The 20,923-nt window shown below is 36.9% G+C and overlaps 3 protein-coding genes and 1 long non-coding RNA gene across 4 annotated transcripts; 2 read left to right on the top strand and 2 right to left on the bottom strand.

Annotated features, from left to right (window-relative positions):
• Nucleotides 1–179: 179 nt before the first annotated feature.
• LOC309502457 lies at nucleotides 180–2,226 on the top strand. The gene is made up of 2 exons (XR_014207301.1): nucleotides 180–678; nucleotides 1,370–2,226. It is a non-coding gene; the product is annotated as an uncharacterized lncRNA (long non-coding RNA).
• Nucleotides 2,227–3,603: 1,377 nt separating this feature from the next.
• Nucleotides 3,604–5,863, top strand: LOC309502349 (UDP-glucuronosyltransferase 2A3-like). Its single transcript, XM_082174726.1, has 2 exons — nucleotides 3,604–3,748; nucleotides 4,110–5,863. Exons 1-2 carry the CDS (start codon nucleotides 3,745–3,747, stop codon nucleotides 5,702–5,704), a joined length of 1,599 nt encoding a protein of 532 aa, XP_082030852.1. The 5' UTR covers nucleotides 3,604–3,744; the 3' UTR covers nucleotides 5,705–5,863.
• A 1,609-nt stretch (nucleotides 5,864–7,472) lies between these two features.
• cxcr2 (chemokine (C-X-C motif) receptor 2) lies at nucleotides 7,473–10,831 on the bottom strand. Its single transcript, XM_082174776.1, has 2 exons — nucleotides 10,358–10,831; nucleotides 7,473–9,432 (listed from the first exon to the last, which is right to left on the bottom strand). Exon 2 carries the CDS (start codon nucleotides 9,408–9,410, stop codon nucleotides 8,376–8,378), a length of 1,035 nt encoding a protein of 344 aa, XP_082030902.1. The 5' UTR covers nucleotides 9,411–9,432; nucleotides 10,358–10,831; the 3' UTR covers nucleotides 7,473–8,375.
• Nucleotides 10,832–14,389: 3,558 nt separating this feature from the next.
• On the bottom strand, nucleotides 14,390–18,222 carry cxcr1 (chemokine (C-X-C motif) receptor 1). The gene is made up of 2 exons (XM_082174771.1): nucleotides 17,918–18,222; nucleotides 14,390–17,251 (listed from the first exon to the last, which is right to left on the bottom strand). Exons 1-2 carry the CDS (start codon nucleotides 17,925–17,927, stop codon nucleotides 16,152–16,154), a joined length of 1,110 nt encoding a protein of 369 aa, XP_082030897.1. The 5' UTR covers nucleotides 17,928–18,222; the 3' UTR covers nucleotides 14,390–16,151.
• Between the last annotated feature and the right edge of the window lie 2,701 nt (nucleotides 18,223–20,923).

The raw sequence follows: 20,923 nt of genomic DNA, 5'->3' as shown, positions 1-20,923 counted from the left end.
AAACCCAGTATTAATTGCAAAACCTGCACCTCTTCTGTGGCTAATATTAATTTCATAATGATCCTTTCTCTGGGAAGTCAAGCAGCAAAAGTTAAGTGATATTGTGCAAATACTACTGGCCCATTTTGGGGTGAACTAATATGCAAGACTAGTCTTACATGTCACTGTTTATAAGACAGAGCGTTCATCCCCCCGCCCCTCCGCCCCTCCACCCCTAACGTCTAACGTCTAACATTATGACAAACACTGACCTGACTTCCCCTTCTAGATTTAATATTCTGACAGACTTTGGAGATAATGTACTAAAACGTTCTGTTCTTTACTCTGGAGATAATTTACTAAAACATTCTGTTCTTTACTCTGGAGATAATGTACTAAAACGTTCTGTTCTTTGTCTGATTTTGTCATGATATAATCAATAATCAACTGAACTCTTAACTCTTCACAATGTTTTTGATGATTCGAGATATTTTTGCTTATGTCAATAAGAGAGGGTGAAAGGGGGGCTTGCTTTACCAACTGAACCAATCATATTGATAGAAGGTGACATGTTAGTCACGCTGATCTTATTTTGATGTGTCTGTCTTTATCCTATAAAACCTGATGTATTTTTTGGGGGGGGGATTATCTGGAGAACTGCTCTGAGAACTCTCCCGGCCGCGATTAAAGTCAAGTCAAGTCAAGTCAAGTTTATTTGTATAGCGCTTTTCACAATACAGATTGTATCAAAGCAGCTTGACAGTATTAAATTTAAATAATACAACAAAGTTTGTTTCAAGAGGAATTTATTGATTGATAAAATTTAATTAAATATCCCCAAAATATCCCCAACTGAGCAAGCCAAAGGCAACAGTGGCAAGGAACCGAAAAACTCCATCAAGTGACCTAATGGTGTCCTAAAACTCCATCAGGTGACCTAATGGAGAAAAAAAAACCTTGGGAGAACCCAGGCTCAGTCGGGGGCCAGTTCTCCTCTGGCATTTATGAGCTAGAGGCCGGATTGTAGTTTGAACTGTGGGATTATATGAATGCCTGGCTGAAGAGATGCGACTTTAATCTAGTTTTAAACTGGGAGAGCGAGTCTGAGCAACGAACAGTATCAGGAAGACTATTCCAGAGTTTTGGAGCCAAATGTGAAAATGCTCTCCCTCCTTTGGTGGTTCTGAATATCCTAGGTATGACCAAAAGCCTTGAATTTAGTGATCTTAAAGAGCGCGATGGATTGTAGGGCGACAGAAGATCCGTTAAATAGACAGGAGCTAAGCCGTTTAGGGCTTTATAAGTCAGTAGCAATACCTTGTAATTAATACGGAACTTTATAGGTAACCAATGCAGTGATGATAAAATCGGTATGATAAAGCATTTAAAGGACATTTGCTGAAGTTTGTCAGTTATTAATGCTGCGCAACAAGTTAATTAGGGGAGAGTAGGCTATAGGATTATCACCCAGCCGCCGTCGACTGTAGACGCGCTATAGATAGGAAACTAACGTCGACTGTAGACGTTCGGGGATGTCGATTGTAGACGAGACCCAGGTAGACTTAGGTGAGAAACAGAGAAAAACCTACCACATACCTTTGCAGTGATATAGGCCTACTGACAAACATCCAAACGCCCTGAAAGCGACGATGAATAGATGTAGTGTTGCGCGCTTTCCTCTCAATAAAATAAAACCAGAACAAAAATGACAGTGGTGAGAAAGTGGCAGTTAAGAAAACATCTGATCATAGCGATGTATACAAGCTCTGCAGTTCATCATCATGCCGACAGATGAGGTAATACAATTACACTTATGATAGTTTGATAAAGTAGCCTATATATTTGAGACTATAAGCATTTGTTTCATGTGTCATAGATTAGAATGGAAGACAGCATGCGTAAACGACCTTGGTTTTCCCGGTAAAAACGTAAAAATCAGTCTACAGGCTTCATACACTGACAATAAAAAATGTATAAATTCATGAAAAATCTTACATATGGCCCTTAAGCAGTGGCCAACTTCAGCCAGCTTTTCTTCTTCATTTTCTGGCAAGTGTCTTATCTTGCCTGCCAGGTCTCTGCACAGCATATTTTCGAAATCCTGCATGGACACTTTTACAGAAGTAGGCTACTTCCTGAAATTCTACCATAAGCATTATGTAGGTTATTTCTTAAATGTTGCAGCGTCTGTAACAGTAGCAAGGCTACTGAAATTGTTAAGTGGGTGGACCTTGGTGAAATAGGGTGGACCTCTTATTAGCCTATCCTTTATTTAATATATATATATATATATATATATATATATATATATATATATATATATATATATATATATATATATATATGTATATATTTATAGGCTATATATACAGTATATATATAGCCTATATATTACGCTAACCGTAACTGTGCCACAACACCCCCCAACCCCATATAGGCTATAAATACACTTTAACATATTTTAAATATAGGCTTAATGGCTAACATAGAAATGGTGCAGATTCAGAACCTTAAATAGGAGCCATTTTTCATAAACCCTGTTTTACTTTTGTCAAAATCCTTTAGCTTGTTTCTTTCCAATGGGCCTATTTAAACCTGGTCATTCGTGCATTTTTACTGATCGGACAGATAGCCTATACATTTACACTGGTTAACCTCCTCAAAACGAATATAGGCTAAATCTAATCTTCAATTCCCGCGCGATATGCACATTTAACGGAGTAAAATTTACACTTGTGGCTTCAGCAACCAGATGCATTTTGTCCAGTTCCATCTGGAACAGGAAAAAAGGCACTCTCTTTCAGTCTTTTCACGATTGGATAGCTATCCGATCAGAGAAAACACGTGAAGTGACCAGGTTACGCATGAACGGAGTTTCCACATGCATGATGCATCACAGTCATTTTGATGTGAGTGAATGTTTAATAAGGACTCAATATACTTAGTTGAATATCTCCAAAATGTATAGTATTGACTATAGTGTAGCCTACAGCGGAACAAACTGTAAGTTGTCAGTCAGTAACTGTCATGCGCAGCAGAGTCCTGCACGGGTCCGATGTTGTAAATGCGCACCCGCCGGTACCCGCAGACAGTGCTTAAAGCCACATCCGACCCGTTTTCCGACAGCAGCACTAATTAAAATCCGCACCCGACCCGATCCGCTTAAAATAGAACCGACCACCCGACCCGCAACCGAAATAAAATCAGTTTAGACTATCACATTATAGACACACTTACAATAATGTTTATTGCCAGGTCATACAGAAGTTATTACACGACCATTAACACAAGGACAACTTCAGCCGAAGCAACATGGCTAACGTTACCACAAAACTGAGTAGCCTTAGGCCTATAACATTTTACCAATCGAACAGACGCGGCTACATCTGCCACGCAATTTCGTCTAGCCTATTGCGCAGAGGTCATGCTTATGATTTATCAGAGCTGGTATGTTTAGAACTCCTAACTGAATAAAACAAGCTGTGTTATGACGAATGATTACCTCAAAATGTAGATTTGTATATGCAGATATGAGGTACTTCACCTGAATGAAATGATTACAGCTCTTTCACTTTTGCTCATGGGTTGCCGACCCAACCAGCCCCCGTTGGTTAGTTACTGATTCACTAGCTTTGAGTATAAATGCTCCGTGCCTTTTAAAGCTTGTTATGTTATGAACCTTCACTTGCATACAGATGTTGACAGGCTGTGCTTGCAGTTGGATGATATTTGCACTATTACACAGATTTTCCATTATACACAATAATGGGTAATATTTTTTTTCTCTTGAAAAGATGCACTCTCTCTTATTGTGATTCATGTTTATATTGCTGTGTAATATTTAAATGTGTCCTTACTGAAATACATATGGGTCCTGTATAAATTAGAGCTGTCAATATTGCTTTTTTTTTTTTTTTGGAGTTAATGCAATTAATTTAATAGTTTTATTAATACTTTTATTTGCCATAAAAGAAATTTGCCTCTACATACAGTATTTCCTCTATAGATTCAGTTTCAATGAGTATAGTTTTTTTTTTTTTTATGTAAGAAAAAAAAAAAGATATACTGTATCTTAACCATAATTATTTACATTTCATTTTGATCTTTTCTTTCCCTCCTTTGCGATACAGGTACTGGACAGGTTTCTCAGGTGCTTGGTGCAATCATGCTAACCCTCCTTCTGACGACTGTTCCAGTTGTTCAGAGCGGGAAGGTTCTTGTCTGTCCTGTGGGTGGCAGTCACTGGGTTAACATGAACATCTTGGTTGAAGCACTTCATGCCAAAGGTCACAATGTTACAGTCATTCGGATAGAAGACAGCTGGCACATCAAAGAATTCTCACCTCACTACACATCGATCAATCTCAAGAGCGAAGGAGGATTTAGTGAAGAACTCCTCGAGGCATTTACATCCAGACTACTGGGAATCATGAGGGAGGATTCGATTTGGGCTCGTCTGAAGCTGGAGATAATTATGTGGAAAAGTTTTTTATGGATGGTTGAAGAAGAAAACAAGATAATAATCAGCATGTTTGAAGACCAGCAGCTAATGCAGTCCTTAAAAGATGCCAAATATGATATGATTCTAACAGATCCAGCCATGTTTAGAGGTGTTATATTGGGTCATTATCTTAAACTGCCCATTGTCTACAATGTCCGCTGGACAGATTACAGTGAGGCTCATTTTGTAATAGCTCCTTCACCGCTTTCTTATGTTCCTGCTTCAATGGTGGAGTTATCAGACCGCATGAGTTTCTTGGAAAGAGTGGAGAATGTTGCGATGTACATCGTTCCAGAAATAATCCTAGCTATCCTGATTACTCCAACTTATAATGCACTTTGTGAACGGTTCATTGGCCCAGGAACATCCTACTTTTCTTTACTTCAAGGTGCTGATCTGTGGCTCCATAGAGCTGATTTTATTTTTGAATTCCCGCGTCCCACTATGCCAAACATTATCTACGTCGGTGGTTTTCATTGCAAGCCATCAAAGCCTCTTCCACGAGACCTGGAGGACTTTGTGCAGAGCTCTGGTGAGCATGGTGTCATCATCATGTCTCTGGGCACTCTCATTGGTCAGCTTCCTGATGATGTAGCTGAGGCAATTGCTGAAGCTTTTGCAGAACTTCCACAGAAGATCATCTGGAGGTACAAAGGAAAGAGACCATCTGGACTAGGGAACAATACCTTATTGATGGACTGGATGCCTCAGAATGATCTTCTGGGTCATCCTAAGACCAGAGCCTTTGTGACACATGGGGGAACCAATGGAGTTCAAGAAGCCATCTACCACAGCGTGCCAATCATTGGACTTGGGCTGATTTTTGACCAGCCTAGTAATCTTGTAAAAATGAGAGTAAAGGGTGTAGCCAAGAATGTAGACTTCACCACAGTGGGTAAAGACTCCTTTCTTAAAACTGTTAAAGAGGTTCTTTATGAGCCCTCTTATCGGGAGAACATGCAGAGACTCTCAAGGCTTCACAGGGACGTCCCAGTAAAGCCTCTGGACAACGCCATCTTCTGGATTGAGTTTGTTATGAGGCACAAAGGTGCCGCTCACTTGCAGACAGAGTCTCATAAAATGCCCTGGTACTCTTACCACTCTGTTGACGTCATACTATTCCTGCTTTCTGCTGTGGCATTCATAATCCTGATCATATTTATGGTTATCAAGTATTTCTGCTGCAGAATATTCATGAGAAAAGCAAAAAGCAAGCTACAGTAATGAGGATGAGGTCTTAGAATTTGCATTTCTTGCATTCTTTCCTTTTTGTCTAAAAATATAATGAAATCATCTATCTCAGCTAATCTCCAAATGCACCTAATAACAAGAATACTTGGGGGAATATATTTGGTAAATAATAAATATTTTACCACCTGCTCATTTAGCTGTGCATTCTTTATAGTATGTCATGCCTTTTCTTTCCCAAAAAGCATTTTTAGGAAACGGAAAACAACAAACACTGTAAAGCTTCTTTGAAACGATGTGTATTGTGAAAAGCGGTATACAAATAAATGTGAATAGAATTGAATAGTCATATTCTGAATGACACAAGCAGTAGTGACATTTCAATTGCTAAACTTTGATTATGATTATGCTCAAGAGCACAGTGATGGATGTCTCCAGTTTATGATTCACATCTATGACCTTTGTGTTAGCAGCCCAGATTTTTCTAGTAGGCTTCAAGTATATCACTTCACTTGTTTTATCAGTCTCAACTTGACACAGTTAAAAAAATATACATATATATATTTTTTTTTAAAGACACTCTCTAGTGTTTATATATTCATTGCAGTATGTGTTACATGATTTAAAAAATATTAAACATATTAATATGTGGTTCAGGCAATATGTGCATATGTACTCTGATTGTCTTCACTGTAATACAATTAAACGTGACATAAAACACAACCCTGTCTCTTTTTGTTAAATGTCAGTTTTAATGATCAATAATTATAGTGATTATAAAAGTAAAAAGAAGATATAATAAGAAATAAAGCAAACAATTCAGTCAAATACATCACTCTAAAAGCCCCCTATTGTCTATATTGTGTTGATTTTTTTATTCACTTATTCTATTTGATCATTATGACTATCATGACTATCACTATCATAGGGTAAAAAAATACTAAAACTAAAAAATAGACATTTATATCTACTGCAGTTGATCTTGTGTCTTATCTTTACCCAACCACCCTCTCTCAGTTTATTTTTATAGGCTGAATACAATGGAAAGAAAAGAAGTGTGAAGCCACATCCTGTACCTTTCTGAGAATTTTTTTTTTTAAATGTGTTTACCACATTATTAGTTTATCAACATACTTTATGTCATATGTTATATCGTTTTATTTATTTATTTATTTATTTATTTATTTATTTTAGATTTTATTATTATTATTATTAGTGTTGTTATTATTAGCACTATTGTTATTGCTCATACTTATTATTATTATTATTATTGCGGAATAACTATTAATGTTCCAAGGCAGTGGTTTTAAACAAATGATCTTTCTTGTCTTAATTCACACACACTGATAACAGGTGTAATGAGGATAAAGATTATATGTGATACAGCATTAAGAATTAGAGAAGGGTTTGTTTATGCACACAGACAGAAGAGAACAGAATTGGATTGTGTTTCAAAAGTATTTTTTCCTGTTGCCATTTCTCAAGACTTTATTTACGCAAACCACATAAGGATGACGTGTCACGTGTCATTTTATCATGGTTAACACTTAGTCGACATAGTAATAAAAATAATCAAATAATAAAAATCTAATAACTGTATTTTAGTGGCATACAGAAAGTAGTATAACTTTTTTTTGTAAGTTAGTTTGTATGTGCGTGATGTCGTAATATTTAAAGGGTTGTGACCTGTGAAGGAGGAAAACAGGTTTCTTCACTTCTCTCTGTTTTGTTGTCGAGGGGAAGTGGAGACATTAGTGAAATCATGTCATTGCATGATTCAGAGCAGACTGATTTCTCAACAGAGTTTAATGTAGAAGTGTAAAGAACTTTATTTTTACTGAAACAACTTTATTTACAGCTGTGAAGCAGAGTCAACACAGTTATTTGCTTTTTACATTATTAGAGTAAGAAGAAAAAGAACATGCCCTGAAACAAGCAACAACAACAAAAAAAAGAACAAACTATATTCAAATGTTTGGTCAGTAATATTTTTTTTAAAGAAATTATTACTTTTATTCAGCATGGACACATTCAAGTGATTAAAAGTGACACTTAAGACATTTATAATGTAACAAAATATGTATGTTTCAAATAAATGCATCAAATATTTACAGTGTACTGTTTTAACTGTATTTTTGATCAAATAAATGCAGCCTTGGTGAGCATATAAGAGGCTTTTGTCAAAAACATTGAAAAAAAATCGTAAAATTGACCCAATTTGTAAAATTGACCCAAAATTGAATACAACACCGGTAAAAATACAGATGAAAAATATTTTTTTTAAACTATCTCTGCTTTCATGGGTTATTCTGTTCTGACAGAATCTGAAACCTCTGCAAAGTGTTTTTCACAGATCATTTTTGATATGAACCCACAGAGTAAAAAGCAAAAGCGTGGCATGTCACCTCAAGCCAAAGAAACATTTTCTTATGATCATTATCACAGGATTCACAAACAAGGTGTAAGTCTATACCTTGGAAATTAAACTGCTAGACTTTAAAAAAAAAAAAAAAAAGAAGAATTTAGCTTACATGGAAGTAAAAGATGAACCAATGAACCATTTTTTTTACTCACTCCTTTGATGTTGCAAAATCTGTATCTTTATAACAGGGATAAGTAAATAATGACCAAATTTACATTTTTGTATAAACTATTTCTTTAACAGAAGCAAAAGGCTTTTGCACCCTCATTAGAGAACAGCGGATGACTACAGTGTGACTGACGTGTGCCTTGTGCTCCCAGAGCTATGAACAGATCCCACTCGATATTTGGACAACACGCTTCTCCCCAACAGGCCTTTCTTAAAGAGAGAAGTCAGGAGCTGGTTGCGGAATTTCTTCCCAATGAAGGCGTACAAGATGGGGTTTACCGCACAGTGGGCGAAAGCTATGGCCTGCGTGACATGTAAGGCCACGTCTATGTCGTCCCTCAGCTTGCACGTTTCCATGATTCTGCCGGCTCGCATCAGGTTGTCTAAGAGCTCTGTGATGTTGTTGGGCAACCAGCAGACGATAAAAGCCAGAACGACGCTCAAGATGACCCGCATGGCCTTCTGCTTTTGGCTGTTGCGCGAGCGGCAGAGCGTGCATATGGTGAAACCGTAGCAGAACAGCATCACGGCAAGCGGGAGGAAGAATCCCAAAGTGTGGTGGAGAATCCGTAGGCTCATCCTCCAGTTTTCTATGCTTTCCGCCGTCACATTGTCATGACACATGTACCCCCCATTGGACGCGATGACATCGCGATTCAACATAACGGGAATGGACAAGAGAATGGCGCACAGCCACACCATCGCACACACTATGCCAACCAGATGACGTTTTTGGTTGATGAATTGGGTTGCTTTCACGATGGCCAGGTAGCGATCAACACTAATGCATGCCAGCAGGAAGACGCAGCAGTAAAATGTGGCTTCCTGTATGCCTGATAGCAGTTTGCACATAATGGTGCCAAACATCCAGTCGCCGGCGTGAAGGAATGCGGCCCAGAACGGGAGGGTCACAGAAAAGAGCAGGTCGGCTATGGCCAGGTGCATAAGGTAAACGTCAGTAGACGTCCTGCGGTTCTCCATGCAAAACACCACGAATATCACCACGGTGTTGCCCAGCAAGCTCAGGCAGAAGACGATGATGTAGATTACGACCAAAGGCGCGCTGTTCAGATGCTGAAAGTTGTCCAGGCAGGGAGCCATAAATGAGGGGTAGAAGTATTCTGTAGTAACTTCCATGTTTGGGTCTTCCATGTTTAAGGAGTTTGGCTGCCAACTGCAGGGGACGAAAAGTTCATTAGGACCAGCATTTTCAGATTGAGAAATGTACAAAATCAAATGTTACACTGATATTAAAAGATATACTGTACAGTATGCGTGAATCACTGTATGTCATTTATTACATGTAAACTATTAATTTTCAATGGCTCAAACTAAACAGTTCTCATATGCACTAGCCGAATTAAGCTTGTCAATAAACTATTATTGCACAAACCCGAATCAACACTATACTGACTCGAGCTGAGTAATGACACTATTATGTTCTGAAGAGCTGCTTTATAGTTGAATTGAGTTTGCTTCATAACTAATGGACTATACTGCCACTATAGACCTTTTTCACAGCAGCGCTATCTTTTATTTTGAACGGCAATGAAAGCGAGGCTGTGTGGGATAGACATACATCTCTTCAATGGGTTGTACTGTTATTTAATGCGTTTTTGGATCGTTCTGCTTACAAAACATTGCAAAATAGTTTTTCCAAGAAATTTCTGTAGCTAAAAAACTGTAGACAACATGAGCATTGGATAATTATAAGTGATCTAGGAGCTTTATACAGGTTTTTATTTCATTTTTTTATTTATCACTCACACACTTCTGAATAAGGTCTATTGTCCTTTAGAGCTGCTTTACAGCTGAAATTGTGAAATTTCATTATTGAAGATCTTCACAACATTAACTTGTTATTTTCTTGTTTCTTAAGCTGCTTTGAAACAATCTGTATTGTATAAAGTGCAATATAAATACATTTTTGACTTGACTAATTATTATTATTATAATGAGTAGATGTCTAAACTTTTGACTTGTATACTTAAATACATAAATCTAAAAGTATACTTCGACAATTCAAAGGAAATATTTCACAGTAAGTCATACTGACACATCCAAAAGCTGGACTAAATAAATGTTATTTATTCTCTTACCGTTTTATCTTCTGTGATTTTACTGAGATTTTCAGGGTTGACAATCTTGGGTTTAGGGATCATTCAGTGGAAATTCTCCGATACTTACTGACTGATTTCTCACAGTTTTCTGAGAATGACAGGTTTGATAACGACTGATTATTACTACCACGTCCCTTTCCTTCCTGCATGAATAATCAAAAAGCAGTGAGCAGATATTATCAGTACCACAGTTTCACAAGAGAGACAACTAAAAACAGCTTAAAACCTGTTCAGGTATTAGCAATTAGTGATACACAGTAGGTCATGTTGACTCTGGCTTGCTTTTATGTGATGTAAAAAACCCACAATACACACTATACGCCAGTACATGTGTCCATTAAAGCGCTAATAGTTATTTTCAAGTAGTGACCACAACTCTATGCCAGCTCTGCCCACAACGAAATCTCATTGGTTCAAAATCACACAGTGGTTCAGACCTGTGTACAAACTGCACTTTAGGTTCACTTCAGGGTAGGAACTAACTATAAATGTAGCTTTGAAAAGATACAAATTTTATGATTTTTATTTAGAACAAAATATAATTTGCATACAAGAGTACATATAGCCATAGGCCTACATGTCAGGGGGAAAAAAAGAAAAAGAAAGGCATTTTACAGAAAAAAACTTGTACAACTGCCTGTAGTTGTCATTGCTTTTAAGTTTTTACTTTTCGATATTGTAATATATTTTAACATCAATTTAAAATTGTCCAAAATGTGCATTTTTTTCATTCCATTTGACTTTATGAATATAGTAACTGGCAATAATAATAATGAGATCAAATAGAAACAAAGATTTTTATCACCATGTAATGAAAAACATTTTAGATACAAAGAAAGGTGCACTCATGAATGGTAGAAAGTATACAACATCGTCACCTTCTTAAAATAATTGCCCAAGTCAGTTTTTCAGGTTTCTCAGAAAACACAAAAAAATAAAAAATAAACTTCAGAGGTTGAGTAGATTTTCGTTCTTCTTGATGCAGCTGCCATCTTGAAAAGCTTGTAAAATTCTCAACAAAAGTCTCATTGTCTTTTGACTTAGGAAAAATAAAATGGCCTAAATCACACTCTTGACATTGGCCATTATACCACAGGGGTAGAATTGCATGATCTGTTCAATTGAGGATGTGGGCGATTTTACCAGAGGTGGCCAGCATCATGAGGAGATGACTTGTGCAAAAAAAAAAAATTTTGCTAAAAAAATGACTTAGGCAATTATTTTAGAAAGGTGAAGACATGCAATATGGCTGAATAAGTCCCGCCTTCTTCAGAAAAAAGCCAATCGCCAATTGGGAAAGTCACACCTTGCGTCCATACTATCCGTCCTAAACAATACGTGAGATTAAAATAAGTGTGTCCCAAAGCAGTATGTAAAAAGAGTATGCCAGATGTCCCCGGATGGTCTACTATTGTGGATCCGTGCACACTCTAAAGCCTAATATTGCCCACAACCCATTGCGGTCATGCAAAACATGGCGGATGTGCACGACTGACGGTGAGAGGTTCAGATAAAGGTTTGAGTGACTAATCAAAGTTTTTAGCTGCTACATTTTTTTATTTTTATTTAATGTAATCCGGGTTATATTTCATCTGCAATAACAATGTGGACTTTTATAAAGACCCCTTTGGCCATTAACTTTTAAATGCATCATTATGCATTAATATGAGGAGAAAGACCTGCGGACATGTGGAACATGCTTATGCATTTCTCTCTGATACGGTAGGAAATTAAATGAAACGTGGAGGATTTTATCCTTGACAAGATGATTGACAGGCCAGTTTACTGTGACAGGATGCGACAGAGAGCAACTGTTAAAGATGCAGTTGTATGCTTGTCTCTTCTGCTACACACTCAATAGTATGTACTTTTTCTTCACAAAAAAAGTACATATTTTTAGGGTGTAGTATAAGTAGGCGAATTGAGACTCATCAATGCAGCTGCCCTTAGAAGCTTGATTGCTGTCACTGGCTGTGTCCGAAATCACATACTCTCTTGAGTACCCTGCTAGCAAAAAGTTGTCTATTAGACATTGAATAGACGTAAATCTTCAACGTCTAATTACATTTACATTTATGCATTTGGCAGACGCTTTTATCCAAAGCGACTTACATTTCATTATCCTATACATTTTATACATAGGTATGTGCAATCCCCTGGGATCGAACCCACGACCTTGCGTTGTTAACACAATGCTCTTACCACTGAGCTACAAGAAAGCTAATTATGATTTTCTAACGTTGAAAACAGGTCGATCTTCACCGTCTTGATGTAAAACTCTTTAAATTTATTTGAGATAATAATGAACATGGTTTGGTAGTTTGTTTTTCTCTGTTATTTTAGCATTTAACAGACTTATCCTGTCTTAGATTACAGTCCGGCCGAAACTACTTAGTTTAAATCACGTCGTAAACCAGTCCAAGGCGGATTGACTTATTTTCAACCATATTTCAACATTGAAAGACGGAAATTGTTTACTGAGCAGGTACTTATTTTGAATAAGTAATTACTTTGCGACCACTAAAAAAGTACATTCTTTATAGTACGAATGTGTGTAGTATGAATGCAATCTGGACGTACAGTATATTCGCCATGTTGTCATTATCACGTGACCTACCAACATCAGTTGCGTCGCTTCACTGCCATTCATAAATCCTCTCCCGTGGTCTCATAGTAAAGTGTCCATCGTATGCACACTTCAGAATCTTGCTGGAAGAAGTAGGTCATCCGGGTACTTTTTGCCTTCGAAGAGTAGCCTACTGTGAATTCAGACATAGCCTACTTCTTTTGTCAGATTTCAGTGGTGATTTCAAATATTACATTTAATCGTAAGCTTGGTGGATAGCTTTCGTGAATTTGATGTTTCCCCAGTCAGAGAGATAGGAGCTGTACTTGCACGACTGAATGATGGCCGTCGAGCGAAATGACTTGCCTTTAAGGAAATTTGGTTGTACCCTTTTAGAGAAGTGAAATTATTTACTTGGGATGTAACAAATCATAGCAGTTGCTACAGTGATTATGGCCATTCACAACAAACATTACGCACTAGTGACGCTTTCTAATCGGAGCAGGGTTATTGAAACAATGATAAAACTATGATAAAAAAAACAAAAAAACATTTAATAACCAAATTAATTGAACTTAAAATAAATTAACCAGAATGGAGGCACGTTTCCATAGTCAGCATTTTCACACGGTTGAATGTTTTTCTTTTTGTGGGAAGACGTCCCACAGCGGGCGCTATAGTTTGTGATAAAATAAATGCTGTTGATTCTGAAAAGGATTTCAAGTTTATATAGTAGCCTAAAGTAATTTTCAACCAGAGCCTCAGCAAACTTCCAAATGGGCCTCAAGATGATTTAAAATGCTTTTTAAAAAAGAGAAAAGACCATATTTCTTATTTTAATTCACCCCATCAACATCTGTTTGTTTCCTATGAAGAAACGGTTCACACAGTCTAGGAAAACCTGGATATACTGTATGTGGAAGTGTGATTTAGACCTGAAAAAGTCATGTAAATTAATAAAAAATTAAAAAGCCATCAGTATTTTTTTAATAATAAATATACGTTGCTCTATATGCCAAGCTCTTTAAAAAAAAAATCATTGTAAATTATGAATAATTGGAAGAGTCATGTAAATTCATTGGTTAAAAATATTGGGAGTCCTGAAGAACATTCAGCTCTTAAAGTTTTTGAAATCCTGCAATGCAATTATTTTAATTACAATTATTTTAGTTATTTTGACTTAAGCTTTTAAAAACTGAAAAATATAAAAATGAGCAGATTAAATAAAAACGAAACTGTAACCAACAAAACCATATCTAAAAGTAACTAAAAATAAAGTCACATGTTTGAACATTTAAAATGTCACATGACACAAAACACAGAAGTGGCCTCAACAGCCACTTTTGAGACATTATCTCAAAATAAACCCCTAATTAATACTGATCGCCCTTTCTGAGTTTATTGTGCAACATGATCGGACCGACGGTATATTAAAGGGACGTGAGTGTGTTCATAGCATTTTTATTTTTTAAACTTACAAATGAGCATAAAAACAAACAAACAAACAGTACATCCATTTTAAGTCCTGGAGAGGTTTTGTTATTATTGCATTCAAGGCTGATAAACCATCGCACCATAGACACTTCATAAATACAATAATATAATACTCCTCCAGAATGCCCTGAATGAAATGAAGAATTCTGTTCAATAAATGGAGGAAAAAAGTACATTATGCACTAGGAAAAGAAGTATAATGCATTTTGATCAAGTGCATTTTAGACTATAATCTCATAAATAAAAAGCATCTTGCTTACTGACCACATACTGTACAAACCAGCTGCCTTGAGCAAAACATGACTGTGAAAAGCTTTTGCGTGGTGTGTTGTAAGCAATTTCGCCAACATCAACCTCTCTCCAAACCCATGGCCTAGCATTATGCAATAGCATGTGTTTACTGGCAAGTCGAGTCAAAAGAGTTCATCACCATTAAGTCTTTATGATATTATGCTTTCTCAGGTGGCTCGGGTCCGTCCTTCAATGTAAGTCAATGGGTTTCTTCACTTGCGTTATCCTCGTCCAGGCAGTTTAGCACTTCCGGTCCCATCGTCCCAAAGTCAAATAGGTTTTTTTTTAATGGGTTTTTAGTTAAAAGCCTGAAATAAGGTTTTAATGGAAAAAATTCACCCAAAAATGAAAATTTTGACATTAATTACTCACACTCATGTTTTTTCAAACCCGTAAAACTTTCGTTCATCAACCCGTAAGACTTTCTTCAAATCTTCAGATTGAATTTAGGCTTTTATTCACATATAAACATTCATCAACTCACACATCAGTTGTGGTAAATGGAAGCTCAAGCATGTTCGGTTGACGTGCAAGAACCAATGAGGTTCATTCTCGTGTTACGCAGCACGTTTGAGCTTCTGCAAGAACCAATGAGGTTCATTCTCGTGTTACGCAGCACGTTTGAGCTTCAGCAAGAACCAATGAGGTTCATTCTCGTGTTACGCAGCACGTTTGAGCTTCAGCAAGAACCAATGAGGTTCATTCTTGCGTCAAGCAGGTTTGGTTGAGCTTCTGTTTCTGTTCGCTGATCAATGTTTATATGTGAATAAAAGTCTAAATTATATCTGTTCATCATATAAAGCGATCTAGTCTCCTTAAGCGTAACCTTAAAGAGTTGTCGGAAGCTTAATGGTGGTGGCGTTTAAGTCATGTGACCATAGTGTAGTTCATTTATAGCCTAACTTTAGCTTTTCACTTCTGCTGACTGTATTTGTGTTTCATCATGATGAACAAAGGGTGTATGAATCATAAATGTTGTTGGCCACAAAGCTTATTTTCTGTAATCATCCAACAGCCCAAAGGAAAAAAAATAGTTTTTGTCTACAAAAACTTCTATTCTCACCAGATCATGGATTTTGCTCTTTCTGACCAATAGATGGAGCCAACGCAACATGGCAATTAGTCTCTAGAAGAGGGGTCTCCAATCCTGCTCCTGGAGGGCCACATTCCTGCAGAGTTTAGTTCCAACACAACTACCTGGAAGTTTCTAGTAGTCCTGAAGACATGAAGAAGTCCTGATTATCTGGTTCAGATATTTTGAATTAGAGCTGAAGCTACACTTTGACGGAAAGTAGCCCTTCAGGAACATAATAGGACACCCCTGCTCTACAACACAGTATTGTTGTATTTCAAGCAAACATGGAAAGGTGCACAAAGTGTCTTGCAATTCACATACATTGATGTCCATGGCCTGGCAGTAGCTCACAAGAAGCTGGAAGTGACTTCTGAGGTCAGAGAGGAGGAAGACCTACTAGATCTAGAGACGGAGATCCGGTTCATAAGTCCATTTCTATAGAGCAACTGCAGAAGCCTTCTTCTGAACTTCTCTCCCACAAAGGCGTACAGCACTGGGTTCACGCAGCAATGCAGAAGCCCAAAGTTTTGAGTTGCGAACATGGCGATGTCTATCGATGTCCGTGCGAAACAGCTGAAGTGAACCACTTTGGCCCTCATGAGGGTGTCAACCATCATGGAAACATGGAAGGGGGTCCAGCACAGAAGAAAAACCACGACCACGGCTACGATCACCTTCATGGCCTTGTGCTTCTGGAAACCACGTGTACGCAAGAGCCGCGCCACTGTCACGCTGTAGCAGATCAACATGACCACCAGAGGGAGAAGGAAGCCCAGCAGATGCCTCATGATACGCGTGGCCAGTCGCCACTCGTCGGCGTGGTCCGTCTCGAAGCGTTCTGCACAAATAAACTTCTTGGAATGTTTGTCGTAAAATGCCTCGTAGTACAATGATGGCAAGGACAGCACAAAGCCCAAAACCCACACCAATACACAGGTGACCCCGCTGCACAGTCTCCTCTGAGCCTTCCTGGACTCCGTAGCCCGTACGATGACCAAGTAACGGTCCACACTGATGCACACCAAAAACAAGATGCTGGTGTAGAAGTTCACTTCCTTCACCAGGTTAACCAACTTGCATAAAACATCACCAAACGACCAACCATCGATCACGAATGCCGCCGAAAAGGGCAGAATGAGAGCCAGTAACGTGTCGGCCAGCATCAGATTGAACAGGTAAACATCTGAAGCAGAAAGCGAGCGTCTATTAGAGCCGATGACCCAGCCGACGATCAGATTCCCGGGAATAGCCATCAGAAAGATGAGCACGTAGAAGACGCAGAATGAAATGTTGATGGCATCCGCCATATTGATGGAGGAGCAGAGCAGCGTTTTCTCGTCCAAAACAAATTCAGTGTCGTTCTGGTATTCTGTATAGTTGAACTCTTCATTGTAGAATTCACTGAAGTCATTGATAGTCCCCATATGATAAGAGGTGTTGTTCAGATCTGTAGAGAAGAACAAATAGAAAAGCAATGTATTATTAATAATTTCTAAATAAACTATTTTTCCGACAAGAAATACTGTTTAGTAGCTTAAATCTGTTTTTACATTTAAAAATAAATTCATAATTTTTTTTTCATCAGTTTTTATTAATGAAATTCACTACAAAAGATTTTTATTATTATTATTTCTAATGTCAAAAAAAAAAGACATGACTAAACAAACTATCAAACAAATAAAATAAAAAATAAATACATTAATTATTTGATATTCTAACTGAGATTTTTTGGTGGGCAGTTGACATGACATGCTATCCTAAACTATTTTACTGTTATTATTAAGACTTGTACTATTGAAAATGGAGCTTTTTAGGCCCAATACATGCTGTATATTAGCTTATTTTAATTGAAGGTTTACATGGAAATATACTAGTACAATTTATTTTTCACACAGCCGGACTATTTAAAATGAATAAATGATGGCAAAAGATGATTAAACATTTTTAGGGAAAGCCGAAATGGTCCCATAGGCCTATACATTCATACACATTTTAATGTACAATCTGTTTTTAAATAAACATTTTAAGTGTCAACGACTTAAAAGCATTTGATAATCAGATTTCCAAATGATTGACTTCTAAATGAATGATAAAATTAACATATGGGACTTACCAGTCATCATAACGTTTGGTCAAGTGCTGTACGTGAGAATCCAAGGAAAATAATATTAGACTTGTGTGCTGAAGGTTCCTTTATACTCTTTGAAGGGATGTTGATATATCCTGTTTGCCTAAGTCCTAAAAGTTACCTAAAGTGTACCATCTCAACTAAGATGCTCCAATTCTTCTCAAAAACGTATTCACGGTACTCATGACATATCTGGAATAATCTTTCCCCCTTTTACAGGATACAAGCAGATCTCACATTTATGTCTCCAATATCTGAATGGGATGCAGAAGATTAGGATGTTTGGTGATGTTGCTTTTATGTAGCAACAAGAAAGCAGAAGATAAGAGATGTATGCTGGGGGAATTTGAGACATTCGAATGGTCACAAGATCCCCACTCGTGTTCCAGCAGACATAAACATGATCAAAACACCAAAAGTGAAACTAAGAATCATGTGGACTAAAATCATAATATTTATGATACAAAGTCACGAGGCCATTTAATAAGAATTCTGAAACCCAGTTTTAAATCATAATTTTGGTTGTGAATATTAATAGGAACATTAATGGGTTTCTTTCTACATATACATGACAGTCTTAAAATTGTTATATTTAAATAACAGTCATAAAATATATTCTGTGATGCAAATCTATAAATACATAGCAAAAAAAAAAAAAAAAAAAAAAGTTAAACTAAATTATTTTAATTTTAAGACTAAATCTAACTAGGAAATCAAACATTTAAATGAATAAATAATTTAATTATTTGTTACATATTGTGTGACTGTAAAAAGACAAGAGTATAACATTTTTGAATTTTAAATGAATCACTAGAATGTTATTTGATACAATGTCAAGGATTTATCTGATCGAAGAACACCATAAACATGATTTAGAAAAACCTAAAATACGTAATATGGAAGTGATTGTTCAACATCGGAGGAAAGATGCGTCACATGTGAAGAGATGTGAGGCCACAAATCATCACTTACCAACATTTATCAAGGAAATTGAGCAACTCCGTCCCACGTTTGTCCTGAAGATGCTGTAAACAAGTGTTTCTCTTATGAGAAGTGACCAATTTTATTGTATTAGCTATTTTTAAATGCAGAAAAAGTAACCATAAACTGGAGAGATCCTGGGTTTTTTTTTTTTATATATATATTTTTTTTAAACATATTTGGACCTTCATTTATGAATATTGATGTGGTGTGTAAACAACCATGCAGAACAATCCTTTCAGGTATAAATTATAAAATGTGTTTTTTTATATTTTGAGGTGTAAGAGAGGCTAGCTTGTAAGTGCGAGTAAACCTCACTCCCTCACATGAAAGATGTAAGAGTCCAGCTCTCTGTAAAGTCTCCTCCAGCACATCCCAAAGACTTTCAATTAATTTAAGCTCTGGACTCAAAGGTGCCGATTCATGTGTGAAAATGATTCTTAATGCTCCTCCCAACCATTCTTTCACAATTTGAGCCTGATGAATCTTGAAATTGTCATCCTGGAATATGGCCATGATGAGTCTTCCGCATGGTTGTTTAAGAAAAGAAAAACTACACACTCCATCAATAGGGTTAGAAGAACTGTGGCCAAACATATAACATGATAAATAATCACGGCAATAATGATCCAATTGTCACAATTATGTTCAGTTTAGTTTGAGTTTTCATTGACCTTCTGTTTGTATTGGTTAGTCACACGTGTTTCTTTGGTTAGATTCCTGTCACTAATCTGTTTCCTTGGTTACCGTCATGTGTATCAGATGTGATATTGTCATTACATTACCTCATTTGCATTTAGTACTCAAGTTTCCCGGTCACCAGTATGTTAAGTTGTGTTGTGTTAATGCCTGTCTGCCTACTCTTGGATTACCTGTTATTATTTGTAACTATATTTTTCTGTCTTTGTCTTCCTTCTAGCACACGCACGGGACACCAATTATAGACTCTTAAGCATTTGCCTATTTAAATCCAAACATTTGGGGGCTGGGCTAGGCTGAGAATGGTATATGCGTATAGCATATTTATACATATTCCCCCAAACATGAATATTTGAATGTAATAATTGTAAATGACTTAATGCAAAGTTATTTTAAAATAAGTGCTAGAATTCTGTTTAGATTTACCTTACTGTCAGCAAGGTGATCAAGTACAATGAGATATGATCTTAAATTAGATTACATTGTGAAATTTAAAGCAGCGTGAATCTGGTCCGGCCCTTTTTGACAAAGACCCCTTTCTGCTGTATTCAGGACAGGAAGAAACACGTCTCTCGGTGAAGGATAAGGCAAGGAATGCAAGATGAGATGTAAAGTGGTTGTATTACATCGGAATGTTATGTAAGTTCATTCATAGCATTTCAAGCATTCGTATTAAAATATGATAGGCACAAGATAACCCATATAGGGGCAGAAAATCTCAAATTAGGTATTTTTAATATCTCAGCAATCAAAATATTGTGTGCAATCAAACGTCAGAGATTTCAACATTTGAACTTAAAATGTTTCATCTATTTCTTCCAAGAACTTGAAAGATCAAGTTTCTTTGTAAACCGTGATAACCTGTAAATAGGGAGACATCCCACCCCCACTTCATTCCACGAAAGTAAAAACATTTTATAGACAGAGAATGGAAAAGAGTGTCCTTCTCAGATTACAGTGTGTGTGTAAATGGCAACAAGACAGGTGAAAATTCTTGCCTGAAAACACCTCAGGCTATAATCCATCAAAGATCCTCAGAAGCTGATGCATGTTTATACTTTCCAATAAAAAAATAAAGATCTCTGCAGTGTCACCCATGAATGTTAATGAGCCAAATGAATAGGATTTTAATGTGAATAGACAGAACAAGATAATAATTATTAAAGTAATAGTTCACCCAACTATTTTGTCATTGTTTACTTACCCTCATGTTATTCCAAACCCGCATGCTGGCATTTTTCCCAAAAACACAGAAAGGGAACTTTGAAGAATCTAGTTATCTTCTGTAACACTCATATAAATAAAGGTTCC

The sequence above is a fragment of the Leuciscus leuciscus genome, assembly GCF_965113295.1.
Source record: "Leuciscus leuciscus genome assembly, chromosome: 7".
Classification (NCBI taxonomy): Eukaryota; Metazoa; Chordata; class Actinopteri; order Cypriniformes; family Leuciscidae; genus Leuciscus; species Leuciscus leuciscus.
The sequence above is the reverse complement of the archived record's forward strand: the minus strand, read 5'-3'. Positions and strand labels throughout refer to the sequence as shown.

Excerpts from the sequence above, each read along its gene's own strand:
- cxcr2 (XM_082174776.1), bottom strand. The coding sequence starts at position 9,410 with ATGGAAGACCCAAACATGGAAGTTACTACAGAATACTTCTACCCCTCA.